This window comes from Lutzomyia longipalpis, chromosome 1 (genome assembly GCF_024334085.1).
Source record: "Lutzomyia longipalpis isolate SR_M1_2022 chromosome 1, ASM2433408v1".
In the NCBI taxonomy this organism is placed as follows: Eukaryota; Metazoa; Arthropoda; class Insecta; order Diptera; family Psychodidae; genus Lutzomyia; species Lutzomyia longipalpis.
The window spans coordinates 38,212,309-38,228,244 of NC_074707.1; the positions used below are offsets into that span (position 1 = coordinate 38,212,309).

At 30.2% G+C, this 15,936-nt stretch overlaps 1 protein-coding gene across 8 annotated transcripts in view; it reads right to left on the reverse strand.

Annotated features, from left to right (window-relative positions):
• Nucleotides 1–15,936, reverse strand: part of LOC129787202 (elongation of very long chain fatty acids protein AAEL008004) — a 55,388-nt gene that overhangs the window by 7,859 nt on the left and 31,593 nt on the right. For 4 of the 8 annotated variants that reach the window (XM_055822585.1, XM_055822583.1, XM_055822584.1 and 1 more), the window contains 6 exons: nucleotides 8,380–8,445; nucleotides 6,601–6,683; nucleotides 5,860–5,967; nucleotides 3,714–3,797; nucleotides 1,494–1,550; nucleotides 83–188 (listed from right to left, as the gene is read on the reverse strand). In XM_055822585.1, coding sequence (XP_055678560.1) covers nucleotides 83–188; nucleotides 1,494–1,550; nucleotides 3,714–3,797; nucleotides 5,860–5,967; nucleotides 6,601–6,683; nucleotides 8,380–8,437 — 496 coding nt within the window. In that variant the 5' untranslated portion in view covers nucleotides 8,438–8,445. Of the gene's footprint in view, nucleotides 1–82; nucleotides 189–1,493; nucleotides 1,551–3,713; nucleotides 3,798–4,589; nucleotides 4,671–5,859; nucleotides 5,968–6,600; nucleotides 6,684–8,379; nucleotides 8,446–11,988; nucleotides 12,264–13,305; nucleotides 13,366–15,936 lie in introns of those variants that run through there. The other 4 variants (XM_055822586.1, XM_055822587.1, XM_055822589.1 and 1 more) reach the window with 4 other exon arrangements.

Consider the following 15,936-nt stretch of genomic DNA (forward strand, 5'->3'; position numbering starts at 1 on the left):
GTGTTAGAGATTAAATTGAATGGCGTGAATAAGTACACGAAGGGGGCAAAAAAAGAAAGAAAGAAAAATATTTAATACAAACCTGGTGTGAATTTAACTCCAAACCAAACTGACATTGGCATACAACCGTGATGGATAACGTGCAGTGTAGACACTTGGCTAGTTTTCTTGCGTAGTACGAAGAAAATCTGCAAAGGCAAAAAAAAACCATCATCATTAAATGACAATCATTCATCCAAACTAATGATTTGTGTATGATTCTGTGTCATTCCAACATTAAACTTGAAACATTTACCGCACCACGACGGGTGTTGCTGTATGTTTAACCCAGAGAAGGTGGTTACGTGGAAAATTGCTATTTATGCAATTGGGTGGCAATTTAGCATTGAAAAAAGTGCCGATACACGACTTTTTTATTGATTGACTAATTTTAATCATTTTATTACAATGGTTTTGCATTTCAAATGAATATTAATTGAATTTCTTTTTTTTTTAATTTACGAGCTGTAATCAAAAGAAAATTCTACACAACATATCCCGGCTTTATTTTCATCAACTTTTCTTGTTTTAAAGAAAATTGATGATTTGATGGCAAATTTTCACATGTACAACATTTGCATGCATTAAAAAACAATTTAGTGAGACAATGAGAAATTTTTTTTTATTCTTATCTTGTACATGATGAATAAACAAGATATAATTGATAAGTTTTCCCATACTACGTCTTCCAAAAGATTGATTAATTTTTTTTTTATTTTCTGTTTGAATGTTGGAAAAACATGAAGGAAAATTCGTGCTAAAAAAAATATTAAAGAAAATAAAAATTCAGGGTTAATTCTGTTTAAAATCTTTACTTCTCTTGCAATTTGAAAGCTTTGAGATTATTGGTATTCTGTGAAAGATATTGCAAGATTTTGACAGTTTTTTAATTAAATTATTTGTTAAATACTTTTCCAGAATCATTCAAGAAATTTTCTAACAGTTTTTTTTAAAATATTAAAGCTTGTTTATTCTTTTATAAAAGACAATAGAACGATTCAAAAATTAAAAGATTCAACGTGAAAACTTTCTATTGTTTTTAAAATAAAAGGTAATTTTTGGTACTATTCAGCATAAAAGTTATATCTCCAGTCTTCAAAAAAATTTAAAATAAAAGGTGGAATTGGGTAAAAGTTTTTATCGATTTTATCCATTTAAAAGTGACTCTTAAAAATCATTTTATCACGAAAAAAAAAAAGACTATTTGGCAACTTTTACGATGAAAGTCAATGAAGTAAAAATAGAAGATTTTTTTTACTGAATCTTGCTCATAATCTGTCAAAATCTTCCAACAACTTTTAAGTTGAAAGAAAATGAAAAGATTTTTAACAGAATCGACTCTTTCAATATTTTTTTTGAAAATTTAATTTTCTTGACATTTTTTCGCACAAATCTCACGTAAAAATGTTGCGAAAAATTCTAGAATATTCTAGATAAAGAAAAACATTACTCACCGTGTCCATAAATTCTGTAAACTTGGAGAAGTAGTACCACCAGCACGCGTGAACCATCTAAATTGCATCATCATTGCAGATAACGCATGGAATGATGTTTGAGGGAGGCAAAAAAAAGGTCTGCGTTATTACAATAATTATACCACACACATAAATTAATTGTAGAGCAAAAATAGCTACAAATTGAGGATAATTGTGTGAACAATAGCAAAATATTTAATGCTCATGTGCAAGAAATGAAAAAACTACATTTCACACAATGTTGCCTCATTGCTCTTTTGTAGGTATTTAAAGCAAAAAAAAAAAACATTGTTCTGTCTCCTATCTTGCAGATCTTCCCTCTAATTATGTTTTCATTGCCACCTTTCTTGTCGTTGGCACACACCAAAAAATGCCGCATCTTATCAACAAACATCAAACACGCGTGGAAATAATCTGACGATGGGAGACAGGACTTTTGGACAAATTTTTAAAGCAAAACTGCAAGCGATAATGGTTAGTAAATTAGCACTGATTGACTCCGAATATTTGCCATAACGCAAGGTTGTGTAGTCAAAAGTCAGTTTTATGTGATACCAGCGCTAATCTCTAAATTAACATCAACATATACATAAATACTAAGTTATTTACGAAAAAAGCACAAATTGGCATTATTAGATAATTTCTCTATAACTGCATTCACATTATTAGCATAAAATTATCTAAAAAAAAAACATAAAGCAATAAAGAAACAACATTCAAGCCCAAGAGTTTCCAATGCAACCAAATTAATTTGTTTTTTATTAAAGAAAAAAAAAGAAGAGAATTACAGCTTCTTTTTTTCGTGCAATTTTGATTAGAAAACAACATGTGAAAAAATGCGTGTTATACGTGAAAAATACAACAAATCTTTATCGTAAAGCAATGAATGATGGTCATGCTGAACACACAGAAAAACATTGAAAATTTCAGTATAATTTTTCGTGTAAATAACCCCAAAAAAAAAGTCTTTGTGAATAGCATTGAAAATACAACAAAAAAAAAATTGATGGTCAAATTGTTGAAAAATTGTTTTCTATTGAATTCAAAATTTCAATAACATCAACCAATTTTCAGCTCTTGTTTGATTTTTTTTTGCAAAAAGAAAAATCCCATTTTGTTCTTAATTAATTAATTAAACATTAACGCCAATTGATATGATGAATAAAATAGCAATTTTCGAAAGCACAAAAAAGTCTAATGAGTGCACTTACAGTCTGTTCAACAACAGTGTGATAAAAAATCTAATGTACCTAATGTTTAATTTTATTAAATAGGGAAGATTGAGGTAACAATTTTAATAATTTCTTGAAAAAATGAACCAAAAAAGATCAAAAATTCTATTCTGAATGTAACATAGTTCTTTTAGAAATACAGAACAGGGGTCTTTCGGTGTAAACGTACGCAAGGGCGAAATGACCTAAAACATAATCAAATTGGTTTAAATAATTATTTTTCGAATATTTAAAATCCTTATGGAAATGCTTTAATTCCTCCTAAATGTATTTAATTAATTTTTAGGAATTTATTGCTATATAATATAAAATATAAAATAACATAAATTATTTTTCAAATTTCATTCACATTAATAACACGAAATTGAGGTAAAATTAACCTCAATAACTTCTGAGTTTGATTAATTTTGTTTTAAAAGGAAGTAAATATAAAATTGATTATAATGACAAATTAAAGATTAAGCAAGTTTGAGGCCGATCCGAAAGGTGTGTAAACATTCACAGGCTAAACACTAGGTTCGCCTAGTGTTTAGCCAGGTAAGGTTTTTTTTTATAGAAAATATAGAAAAGAAGAAATTTTTTAATTTTGCAATTTAGAATAATAAAAATAATTATATATTATGGAAGAAATATTATTTTTTTAAATGAATAAAATAAAATATTACACATTCTTGTTTAACAGACTGCAAAAAGCATAACAGGTAAAAAGTGCAACACAATCACGGTTCATTCATTGTTTTAGCATTTTATAGACATTGGTACAGAGGCTACCACCTAGCAAATGACAAGTAACACATAATTGCTGCTTAAGTTTTTTTTTTAATTTATTTATTAAAATGCTAAAAGCATTTGGTGCGAAATTAAATTTCCTCTGTACACACAAACTTATTATTTTTTTTTTTACATTACTCTAAGCTGCACGTTTTAATTGTTTGTTTTTTTTCGGTTTTCGGAAGAAAACACCTACCCTCAGTGTTCTAGGGTGGTTACTATAATCAACTGGCTGACAGCGGAAGTTATAATGTCCCGTTAGCCAACCGGATATACTGATCTGAAATATCAAAATACAACAAAAAAGACCCAAAAATGTAGTGATATCGATTTCGGAGTTGACCGACTATTAATCATTTATGTACAATATTATTATTTATTCACTAAAAGGGTACTAATATGAAAATATTGACCTTCCTGGAAACGTAAGTTTTTTTTTTTTCTTGTTTTGTTTTATCCCTTTCTGTACAGAGTATTTATTTATCTTTTTCATATTGATATTGCGCTCAGCGCTGGAAAATCTATTTCTTTTCCTCAATATATATTTTATGCTTTTCTTATGAAACTTGTTTTTCTTATGTTGTTTTTCTCTCGATATTATGTGGTGTGTTGTCATTTTTTTAATCCCAAACTCTGATGAAAATGCATTTGTATATTGTTTTACCTTTTACAGCAGGCAAAAGAGAGAGATTCTCACTCCCCCTAGGTCGCAATCTAGGGTTGTACTTTTGTTATTTTTCTTTCAACTGCAATGTTTAAGTTTTTTTTTATTTAAAATTATATTATTATTTTACATTTTGTATGCTGCCATCGTCCTTCTTAATATATAAATGAGATTCTTATTTATTATTAAGAAAAATTGTTTAAATCTAATAATGAAATGATGATGTTTCCCATAGGAAGAAATGGAATTAGATTAAAATTGATAAAAGGTAGAAAATTATTATAATGATTCATTTTTTTTTTGTTTAGAAACTTCTTTGCCCCAAAAGATTATTCTAAAAAAATTCTAAATTTTGCCAATAAATTTTTTAATTGTTTGGAATTCAATGTTTTTTCCAGCAACACTTACTCGTTTTGCTGTGGGGCTATCGCTGTAGTCGACAGGTTGGCATTTGAAGCTGTATTCACCCCACCAGCCTCCCATTAAACACTAAAGACAATTTAATTATCAAATTTGTTTTTTTTTCTCTTTGAAAAATATACCATAAAATTGAATGTAAAAGGAAGCAATATCCTGGCAGTCTCTGGTGGTAATAAAATATTCTACAAGAATGTTATTTTTTGTCACCCTTCCTTTGGACAGAGTTAACCAAAATAAATGCCCTGGGTTCTATTTTAGTCATTTTTAAATATTATAATTGAGCTTGAATGTTCTAGATCGATTAAGTCGTTTGCTAATAACCCCTGCTAAAGCTTTCTGCTAAAATATTTCAAGCCGTAGAACGCAAAAGAAATCTTTTTAAGCTTTAGCAACCAAAGGAATATTTTTTAATCAAATTATTGATCAAAAATTAATCAGAAAAAAATTGAGCTAAAATCTATAAAATAAATCTGTCACAAAATTATTTACTTGTGAAGGACTCGGTTTCTATTGCAGTAGTCATAGATAGCTAGATACGTAGATAAATAAATATAGATAAGGTAAATAATGTAGGTAAAATAGATAAGGGAAAATGGAAAAATCGGAAAAAATAGATGAGATTATTCTAAGTGACTCATTTTGATGATTTAACATTTTATTTTGACTATTTTCTGTAGAAGATATTTTACTTCTTCTTTTCTCCTTGAAGCCTATAAGATGGTATTCCTTCTTCAAGAAGAATATTCAGCACACATTTTTATTTGAATTTTTTTGTGGATGATTTTCCGGTTCCCTCTCTTATATTTTTATCTATTTCATTCATTTTACTTTATTTAAAAGCTTTGCGTGAAAGAAAAAAATTTGCACCTATCTACCTCTCGTGTTAGACTATAAAACGTCTTACACATTTCTTCAATCAATAGCAAAGCACGTTGATCATTTTATAGTGCTCCAAGTCGATAAATATGGATATAAAATTTTACAACCATTGAGGGTTAACTGTTTTTTTCTGTTTCATTTATAAAAAAAAATGAGAGATAAATAAACATACTAGTGGAAGAAAACAAAAAATCGAATCAATTAAAATGCATCGTCTCTGTTAAAAAAAACTCTTAAAAAGAAACATTTGATTCTTCTTTCTTCTAGCACTCCTAGAAAAATTTCATTAAGCCAGGAATTTCAAAAATAAGAAAATAATTTAAAAGAAAAACTTCTGAAAATTTTATGCAAAAATATAAATAGAAGAAAAAAAACTTACCTCGTAAAACAGCCATGTACTAAATACTACTTGCAAAAAATTATAGACTATCAGGGTATTTTGTAACTGGAATGGTTTCCGATTCTCCATAAGTCGTGGCCCCAAAACCTATAAAGAAATTTTTATATAAATGTATTACCAACAATTTATAACTAACATTGACATTACCATCGAGTGAGAAATTCAAATTGCTAAATTGTTGCAATTCCTGAAGGTAAATTTCAAGCTTTTAAAAGCCACATTGCAACACACAAGCTGTGCATATTGATGTCTGCAATGGCGCCCAAAATAAAACGGCACAAAATTACCGCGGTTGAGGTTTTTGGATTGTGCAAAGGAAAAAAAATATGGGCGAGATAATTAAAACGTCAAAATGATAAGAAGATAATTTTCGTGTTGATCAATCATAATGAGAATTTTGCACAATCCTAGCAGAATGTCATCAATGGGTTTTCAATTAATCTCAAGAGCTTTTCCCCGAGACTCTACATACATATATCTCTCCTAATCACTCACAATCATTTAACACTGAGACAATTAAAACTCATACGTTGAGTCATGGACAGAAATTCTTAGGAAGTAATTTAAAAGAAAATATGTAATTTTCAAGATTCAATTAATTTGATTTAATTGATTTTTGCTACAATTATAACGCTAATGCATAAAATTTTCTCACTTCAATGCAACAATATAGGATAAACTCTTTTTTTTCCTTCATTTATTGACGATGAAGATACAAACCTTGACAATGTATACATAACATAGGCAGACGGCTAATGTTGGGAATGGTGATGACATCATCGGCCAATCTTTTGTCCGTGGATCTGTATTTGGAGAAGAAGAGAAACATGAGCATTAAAGTGGGGGCAAATACTTGAGAAAGCTCCAGCACATAGAGATATTCCATTAATCAACCATTACCTACGTACATAATGCAATTAAGGTTCGTATTTCCCTTTTCTTTTTCAAGGGCAAGATCAGTTTTTCTTAGCCCATTTGCCCCCCAAAATAAAACAAACTACAGACCCACCGAGGATGGGAAAATAATTTAATTCTTTTATTTTAGTCCCTCAAATGTAAAAGAGAGGTGCAAGATATCGCGCGTTGGATAATTTTATACGACCGGCAATTAATTCAATATTGATCTGCTAAAAGTCAATGACCTTGCCTTGCTTTGAAAGTTTATCACCCACCTAAGGGGAATTTTTTAGGTTGGATTTTTAATTACAATCTGATTAAATTAAACTATTATTTTTTCATTGAGATTAAGCAAAAAAATAATTGTAAAAAATTAAATTTGGTGGTTGTTCCATGATTCGATTAAAATGACCTTTATCTATTTCCATTACTTTATTTTATTTTTTATTTATTAATTACTGTTTCATTGATAAATAGAGGGGGCGCCAACCCCTAATAATTAGCTGTGATTCTTTCGAAGAAAAGAATAGCACAGCTTCTGTGTACCACCTAAAATGCAATGTTTTTTATTTTAAAGTCTAATTTCCAGCATAAAAAAATGCTAAAAAAATACAAAATGTTAAAAATTAAAAGTAATAATGATAAATGCATCAATTCTGTGTGACCAACGACGTTTCGATTTTAATGTTATCTCTAAACTCTCTTAAAAAGAATCAACATTACAAAAATATCAAATCTATAATTTCTGACATTATGCTCTGAATACAGTAATGAATTTTCCAGATTTTTCCAGCACACGGGTAATAAATTTCACTAATTAAACTAATTTTATTACCCTTAAACCCCGTGATAAAAAACTCAAAGTTTTTCACATTTTAAGAATAAAAATTGATTTTTAATAAAAGGAAAATAACCATGAAATAAGAAAACTTTTTATAGAGTATCTTTCGTCATTACTGCAGTATGCAAAACATTCTATATGTAATTACGTTTGATTCTAGTTTTTTTCTCACGTTAAATTTACGTAAACAACTGGATCATTTGAGTGGAGTGCAATTAATAAAATTATTGCCACTTTATGCGATATAAATAAACATTTTTATTGAAGTTAATTGAATGCAAAAATAGAGAGAAGTAAAAAAAAATATTCACAAATGTCGCAGGGGTGAGAAAAAAGACTCTGAAGATTAGTTTGATTTTTTTTTGAACGTAAGTTAGGTTTATTATCACATTTTCCTGTCAAATGCGCGATGTGTGGAACAAATTGTGTCATAATAGATACCGTAGGTCAGTAAGTCGTGCAGGGGCAATAAGAGTTTGTCTGTCATAAAGACTAACAAGTAGAAAATTAATGGTTTAAGCTCTTCTATATTGCCGGCAATTTAGCTCAACACAAACGCATACAATATATTCCTTCCCCACTTTCAAGTTCACTTTGTAAATGATACAGATCAACGATTCATTTAGACAAGAAATTATGTATCACATTTTCAAGATTGATCAAATTACGGAATATTCTAAATGGAATACAATTAATTGCTGTAATGCAATTAATTCCTTATCTTATTGAAGCCACAATACACATTTTATGTACAAACTTACCTCCATAGGAGTCCATATATCGCTGCATACTGTCTATATATTTCATAATTAAGGCCATTTTGGTTTCTGTAACGAAAAGAAGAAACAAACAGTCAATCATTTTGCAAAAATTAAAGACAATTTTTTTCTTCTTCTTCACTTTAAATACAATCTTATTCCTTCTTTCTGTACGATAGCCGACAAAGTAATCATTATTTTTTACATCAAGGTTGCACACTCATTAAAAATAAAGTTTTTTTTAATTAACATTTTCTATAAGAATGCCTGAATTGTATGTATTTATGAATCCATGAGTATTATGAAATTTTTTTATTTAATTTATTTGCTCACTGTGTGTGTACAAATTGACACAATTTATTTCACGTGCGCAAGCAAAAAAGAAGCACATCGTATGATGAGGGTATATTGTACGATGTTTTCGCTCAATATTGCTGAAATTTTCTTTCAAAAATGTTTCCATTAATTTATTTACACGGAGCTATGTTTTGCTTTCCTCATTTATCCATTTTATTTTTCGACTAGACTAATCTGTTTCCTTTATCGCTTTCTTATTCTTGTTTTTTTTTTAATTTTTTTAATAACAAATGTGAAAAAGTGTTCATAAAAATTTAAAACCAAATAAAATATTAAGCTTCACGATAAAATTTTTGAAGATAAAAAGAAAGCATGTCAATTATTTCATTATTTTATATGTTTCTTTTCCTTAGAAAAAGTTTTTAATTTTAAAATTAATTAAACTGCAAATTAGTTACTATGCCCGAAAAGTTCTGTAAAATCTTTGTTTAATTTAAATTTAAATTATTTCTCTCAAAGCAATGCTTTTATTATACATTAGTATAAAGCTAATTTTATTACTTAAAAACTACAAGTTCTTAATATTGTTCTTTCGCATTTAGATTTTTACGAAAAATCTGTCAAAAAATATAGACGTATTAAGACAGATATTAAGTTGAAATTAGTAAAGATTAATTAAAAGAGCTTTTTGTGTTTTTATTTGTAAAGAAATTGTCATTTAAATTAGGACCTGGATACAAGAGTTGTTTTTTTAACTTATTAATTCACAATTTGTGGAAATAAAAAGTTATTTTTCGACTTTATTTGTGAACGTTGACATTGCAAGGTTACCTGTTATGCTTGCAGTAATCAAGATATTTATTTCTTTTATTTATTTTATTGGAGGTAAATTTTGGTTGACAGTTAAAGGAAAAAAAATAGAATTTTGTGCCACTATCGATGTTTTGCTTTATTTAAAAGCTTTTTAAGGCTATTAGCGATTACCACCAATTAAATAAAGCAAGACATTATAAGAATCTCGATTGACCAAATATTCGTTAATTATCTAAAAAAGCTTTTAAGTACATAAATCGAAGCGTCGCTGGCAATATGCGGTGTTTTTGGTTCTTATGCCATTTAAGACTTTTAACTGAAATTAATCTAAAATCCTCATGTCTGTTAGCGGTATAACTGATAAAAGGGGAGAATATCTTTTCACAACGCGTTATTTTAATCCATTTGTAAGCACTGAGCTTTCTCCACTCTGTGGCACTTCACTTAATTACAGGATTAATAAAGTCTTTTGTAAATATTGCGGTTCACGACTCTATTCTGCTGAAACTTCTTATGCTAAATAGATCTTTCGTCTCTCTTTAAAGTCTTCTTCAAACTAAAAATCTTTAAGAATTTTCTTATAAGTTTTTCTTACAGCAAAACTTGGATTTTTGTAAAGAAACTTTTAACGATTTTAGTATTGAGAAATTCCCTCTAAAAACCCTTTTGTTCTTCCCACTACTTGATTATCATCGCAATTCTTTTACTGCATTCCCTACACTTTATATGATTTACTGTCTGATTTGCGTACCTGCTTAATAATTTTAATGCGATTGTAAAAGATGTTTGCCGTGATTTCAAGAAAGAGTGATGGTTAAGTAAATATTTAACATGTTACATAATTTTGCACATAAAGTGTATGTGTGGGCACATGGATTGAGATAATACCGCGATATCTACAATCCATTTAATCCTCACATACAGAGCATGAAACATTTTTCAAAAAAAAAGGTTTTTCTGTGAGGTTCTTAAATATTAAAAGTAGTTTCAAAATGCACATAAAACTATCCGGGACTGCATTGTCTTGTCACACCTCTTTGCCCTCCCTTTTTAAACCATTAACTGGCTTTGTGTCCCATTTAAATGATTTTTGAGAAATCCATCTAAAATGTTGTGTATAAATTCTCATAACCGGCATGACTATGTGGAAGTTAGGTACTATGTGTATGTTATATACATAAAAATGAAGTAACTGTGAGAGCCACACAAAAATTCTCCGTCAATGACATGAGGTATGGAATGAGTGTGACTTCACCTAATAAATCAATATCACTTGGCTTTTTATCAAACACTACGAATCAGCAGATTAAGGTTCTCTTTCAACACAACATAATAAAAAAAAAGAACTCCTTTCTTATCACACACCCCCTTCTCTCAATCGCTTTAGGGCATAACACTATTGTGGGTGACTAAACGTGAACATTGTATTAACACTTCTCTAACTAAAGTCATTATTAACGTCAATGTGTTAAGATCGGGGAATCGGGGATTTCTTTTACGAATGACGATCCAAAGATATGCTATATGCGATAAAGAAGAACATATGAGTGAGAAAAGAGTGTAAGAGTGGCAGAACCTTTTACATAATCGTCATTCCACTTTCTGTGTAATGTCAAATAATCTCATTGAACTTTGGTACACACAGCATAATTTTTTTTTCTACCCAAAAAGGTGGTGACAACACACACACACACACAACACTCTGGGATTTATTTTAATCCAAAAGCTCCACACCACACAATATCTCTATGGAACTTTTCTTTTGGTTGTGACATAAACTTTATCACAGAAATTTAATATGTATATGGGAGATTATGTATAGAACTTTCTTCAAGGAAGATTTTCTCTCTTCATTTTCTCTAAAAAAAAGTTTCATCTGAAGATTTAAAATTAATTAAAAATACAAAAAGGAGATAACCCTGATTTTATGCGAATTTTTTAACCTTCTTCTCCAGAGCACCGTAAGAAGAAATAAAGGCAACCGAATTAAAGAGTCTTATGTAAGTTTTTTATACACATCACACACACTCGTGTCACACAACCTATAAAAAAATATTCAGTGGTAGAAATAATTAATTTTTCAACTCTCTCACTCCCCATCTGTGAACTTTATGCTTCTACTTTCCTCCCCACACATTGTTACACACAGACCCGAAAAAGAAAAATCACACATTAATCACACTCCGCGTGATTGCAAAATTTTGTGACGAATGTTGTAGATAAAATTGCACACACAATTTGTTACTATCGCAGCACACAAATTGCCTCTTTTTCCATGATAAAAAAATATGAAAATTCTCCAGTTGAGATGTTGCAAATAAGCATGTATTTCTCACCCAGCACAGAACTTTTTTTTTTTAATAAATCGGCCTTATCTCTTCTAACATATAGACTTGTGTCTTTTCCCCCCTCGCGTGGCGCGGAAAACCACATGATCCGTGATGTGGAAAATGTGTTGTGTAAAAATAAATTTTTGTAGGAAAATAAAAAATTGATAATCACTTTTGATTTTATACTCTGATGAAGATGCTGCGATAGGAAAATCTCACAAGAGCTCCTTCTCGTTGCGGGAAAATAAATCCAGAGGGGCAAAAAAAGCCGAACACTCGCGTGATGATTTTTTTTCTAAATCAAATTGTTCAAAAAAAAGACTTCTTTTTTTGTCACGGGGAGAACGAGAGTCAGATGCGGATTAAAAGTCTCCACTCTGTGTGTAAAGTGTGTTGACGAGACCCAAATCAAGAACCAACTGACGATAGTCACCCGTTCACGATCATACGGTGGTGTCGGCTCCGTCAACGACAAATAGTCAGGCGCGAAAATAAAAGGTGTGGTGGGAGTTGAGCTCTCCATACAAAGCATTCAAAACATATATAAACCATATATACCACACAACATAGGAGGCAAAAGTGTGGAAGAATATATTATATGTTATGTATATAAAAGCACCAAGAGAAGGTATAGAGAGGCATCCACATATGATTACATTATACACCCAGAGTATATACATAGCAATGTGAGCACAACACTATATACATTACAATCAGGAGGAATGTCTCCATATTAATGGGCAGTATTTCGCATCATATATAATGTATATAATGCTCTGTATATTATGATTACACACAAATTCCATATATGTACGGTCATTTGAGTAAATAAGGTGTGTGATGTGGTGGAAAAAGTTCCATCTCTCTACCACCCAAAATTTACATGCGAGAAAAATCTCAATCGAACTGCAAAATGATTCATTTTTTACTCTTTTCATCTTCTTCTAAAAAATATATCATTTGGTTTTTCCGGTTTCTGGATTTCTAAGAAGTTCCAACTTTTATTTTTCTTTCCCATTAAACCATTTAGGAGCAGAGAAGTCAAATTTTGTTTAAAAAAGTAAAATTCCCAACAAGAAAAATCCTCCAGAATAAAGCTCTTTAAATCCTTCCTTAATTTTGCCACCATTATTGCATTAAGTTTTCCCCGTGAGAAAGCTCATTGTAGTAACTGATTGTTCCCTCCTATTTGCATCACATTTCTTCCTCTCGCGTGCCACATTTTACAAAAGCCAACACTTTGCACAAAGCCCCCGCCATATAGGCCAAATACCATTAACATTCATTCATGCATTTCATTCACAAAAAAGCCCATATATACCCCAGGAAGCGCAAAAAGCGACAAAAGCTCTCTCTTACTCTCATTGACATCCAAATTCCCACAAATTGCCACACTCTCGCGCATCCCATTCTCTTTCTTCACCCAAAAAAGAACAAACAAAAAAAAATAAACCTCAATTAATTGTATAATTAAAAACAATTACACTACCTTGACTGCAATCGAGGACAATACCAGAGAGTGGTTGCACTTTCCAATGCAAATTGCACACTGCAACGACACGATTAGATGGGAAATGTAAAACTACAACAGAAATGACTTCCGAACTCCACTTTGCGCGCGTGAGTTCAATGTATCTCATAGCAACAATATAAATTTTGTCATTTGTAATGTGAAAGAGAAGAGGTCAAGAAACATAAAAGACAAAAAGGTCACATTGGAAATCCTTGAAACTATATATGCAATGAAAGAGAACTTTGCATTTGGAAATAATGCAACACACAATACACATTTATAATGCTTTTGAAGTAGAAGAGGAGAAAAGAATAAAAAGGTTCTCACAATACAAGGAAATATTCAGCAAGTCATACGATAAATTGTTCTTCTTTTCTTACTTTTTTTTCAATCTTGCAAAATTGCTTGAAAAATTTTAAAAGGATTTTTAGATACATTTTCATTTAGAAAATAATTTCATTTGGAAAATTTAATAAAATTTCAATAAAAGCTCTTAAAGCTTTTGGGTAGAATTTTACAACAAAAAAAAACGTCAAACGTTAGAAATGTCAAAAGTTGAAAAACTTATGTAATCGTTAAATTAAACGTCAAACTTGGCTGTGTGGATGTCGAAATGACGTCCGGCCCTAAAAAAATTGAAAATGAAGAAGAAGAAGAAACGTCAAACTTTAAATATAGAAATGTCAAAAACATGTCAAACATTAGGATAAGTAATTGTCAAGCGTTAAAAACTGTCACACGTTTGAAAACAAACGTCAACTGTTGAAATTGCATTAATTGTCAAAATCTCTTAATATGAATGCAAAGGGAAAACACCCGTTTAAATAAATTTCTGCCTACACCCCTGCTCTTTTATCTCTTCTTTCTATCTTTTAGTAAAAAATAATTTGAAAAAAAAAACTCACAACACTAATCATGTGACAATCCAAGCCAATAATCAGGTGATATTTCTTAATGTTTTTCACCTCAGCGGAAGAATATTTTAATCCAATTTTTCGCAAAAACTTAAGAACATTTTTATGTAAATCAAATGAGAACAATTAAGATTGCAAAGACCCAGATTAATATTGAGATACTTTTAAATTAATTTTCAGAGTATTGAGAATTTTAAATAACCCAAAAGATGAGTTCAAAAATCGTTCAAATTTAAATTCTGCGATACCGCGATATCATTTGGATTAAATTGTACGAAATAAATGATCGTCTTAAGCTTTTTCTTCAACCATTAGATTAATTGCTGCCTGAATTTTGTGGTTAAAATTTGCATTTTGAGAAATCAAAATATTTTTCCTTTATGCAGTCCAAATAGCAAACGAGTTTAATCAATTTTCAGGCAAAAAATTATAATTTATTGGGTATTTCTCAATAGAGTCGTCTGAATTGGGTGGAAATTTTACATATTTTAGTCTTATCAAAATTTTTTTGACCTTGTAATCTGTAAAACCAGAAAGTGTCTCAAGATGAATTTCTCAATATTCCCTCAATTCGGATGTTTTGCAAATTTTGTCAATAAATCTTCAAACTTCTGCAAACAAATCTTTCTCAGCGCTATCGTGAAACAATTAAGGTTGATCCCAGTGTGTGACTCGTATAATGAATGAATTTACGTGCCATTGATAGCTCTTTGTAAATTAAATTAACTTCAAGTGCCATCAAATGGCAATTAGTGCTAAATCCTCTCTTCGTCTTTGCTGTGCTCACACACTCCCAGTACAAAATCTTAATGGTGTATTTTCACCTGTATAAACGAAACAATCTGCGGAATTTTGGGGATCTTTTTCAGGTGAAAGTACCTTCATCGTCTATGCATAAATTCTGATGTTTAATACCTTTTGACTTCTCAACGTCTCATGATATTTTACCTTTGATAATGGCAAAAGCATAACAGCATGACAAAGAAGAGGAGTTGGGGGTAAGGAGTTTCAAAGAGACATTGTTCAGCACATTTTCCCCGCAAAAGACGTTCATCAGTGTGGCGTTGAACCAGAACACAGTGAAATGGTGTCATTGGCAAAGTTATGACTTAATAAAGTTATTCATCATAAAAATATGTTGATAAGTTAATTGAATATTATGTGAGCGGGGCTTCATACACTCAAAATTATACTCTTCAATCTTCTTTTTTTCAGCGCGCAAAAAATGTACCGCAGCACGTGTTTATTTTAACCAAAGTCCTTCAAATTTCTTTCACCAAGTAGCTCTGTAACTTCAAAAGTCTCCCCGGTAATAGCTAATATTTCAAAATTTTGCTACAAAACTACTTATTAAATATTATTTTGAAAGGTGATGATGGCAAAGCCAGCAAAGTCAAAGGCATTTTGACGTAAAAATAGAGTAGCCAATTTGCAGTGCGAGGATTTTCTTTTAATTTATAGAAATAATAGATTATTTAGCTAATTTTATCCACAAATTGAAAACATTTAATTTAACAATTAATTCAGGTTAAATTTCGTCAAGTTAATCGAATAACTTTTTCTTACAAAACTCATTTTGATCAACATTCTCCGCTGATTTTTTTCCAGCATAGAGAAATTAAAAATGACCGTCTTACGATAATTCTTTAACGTATTGATGGCTCTGCGCACATTTCGGTGTATCTTCATTGCG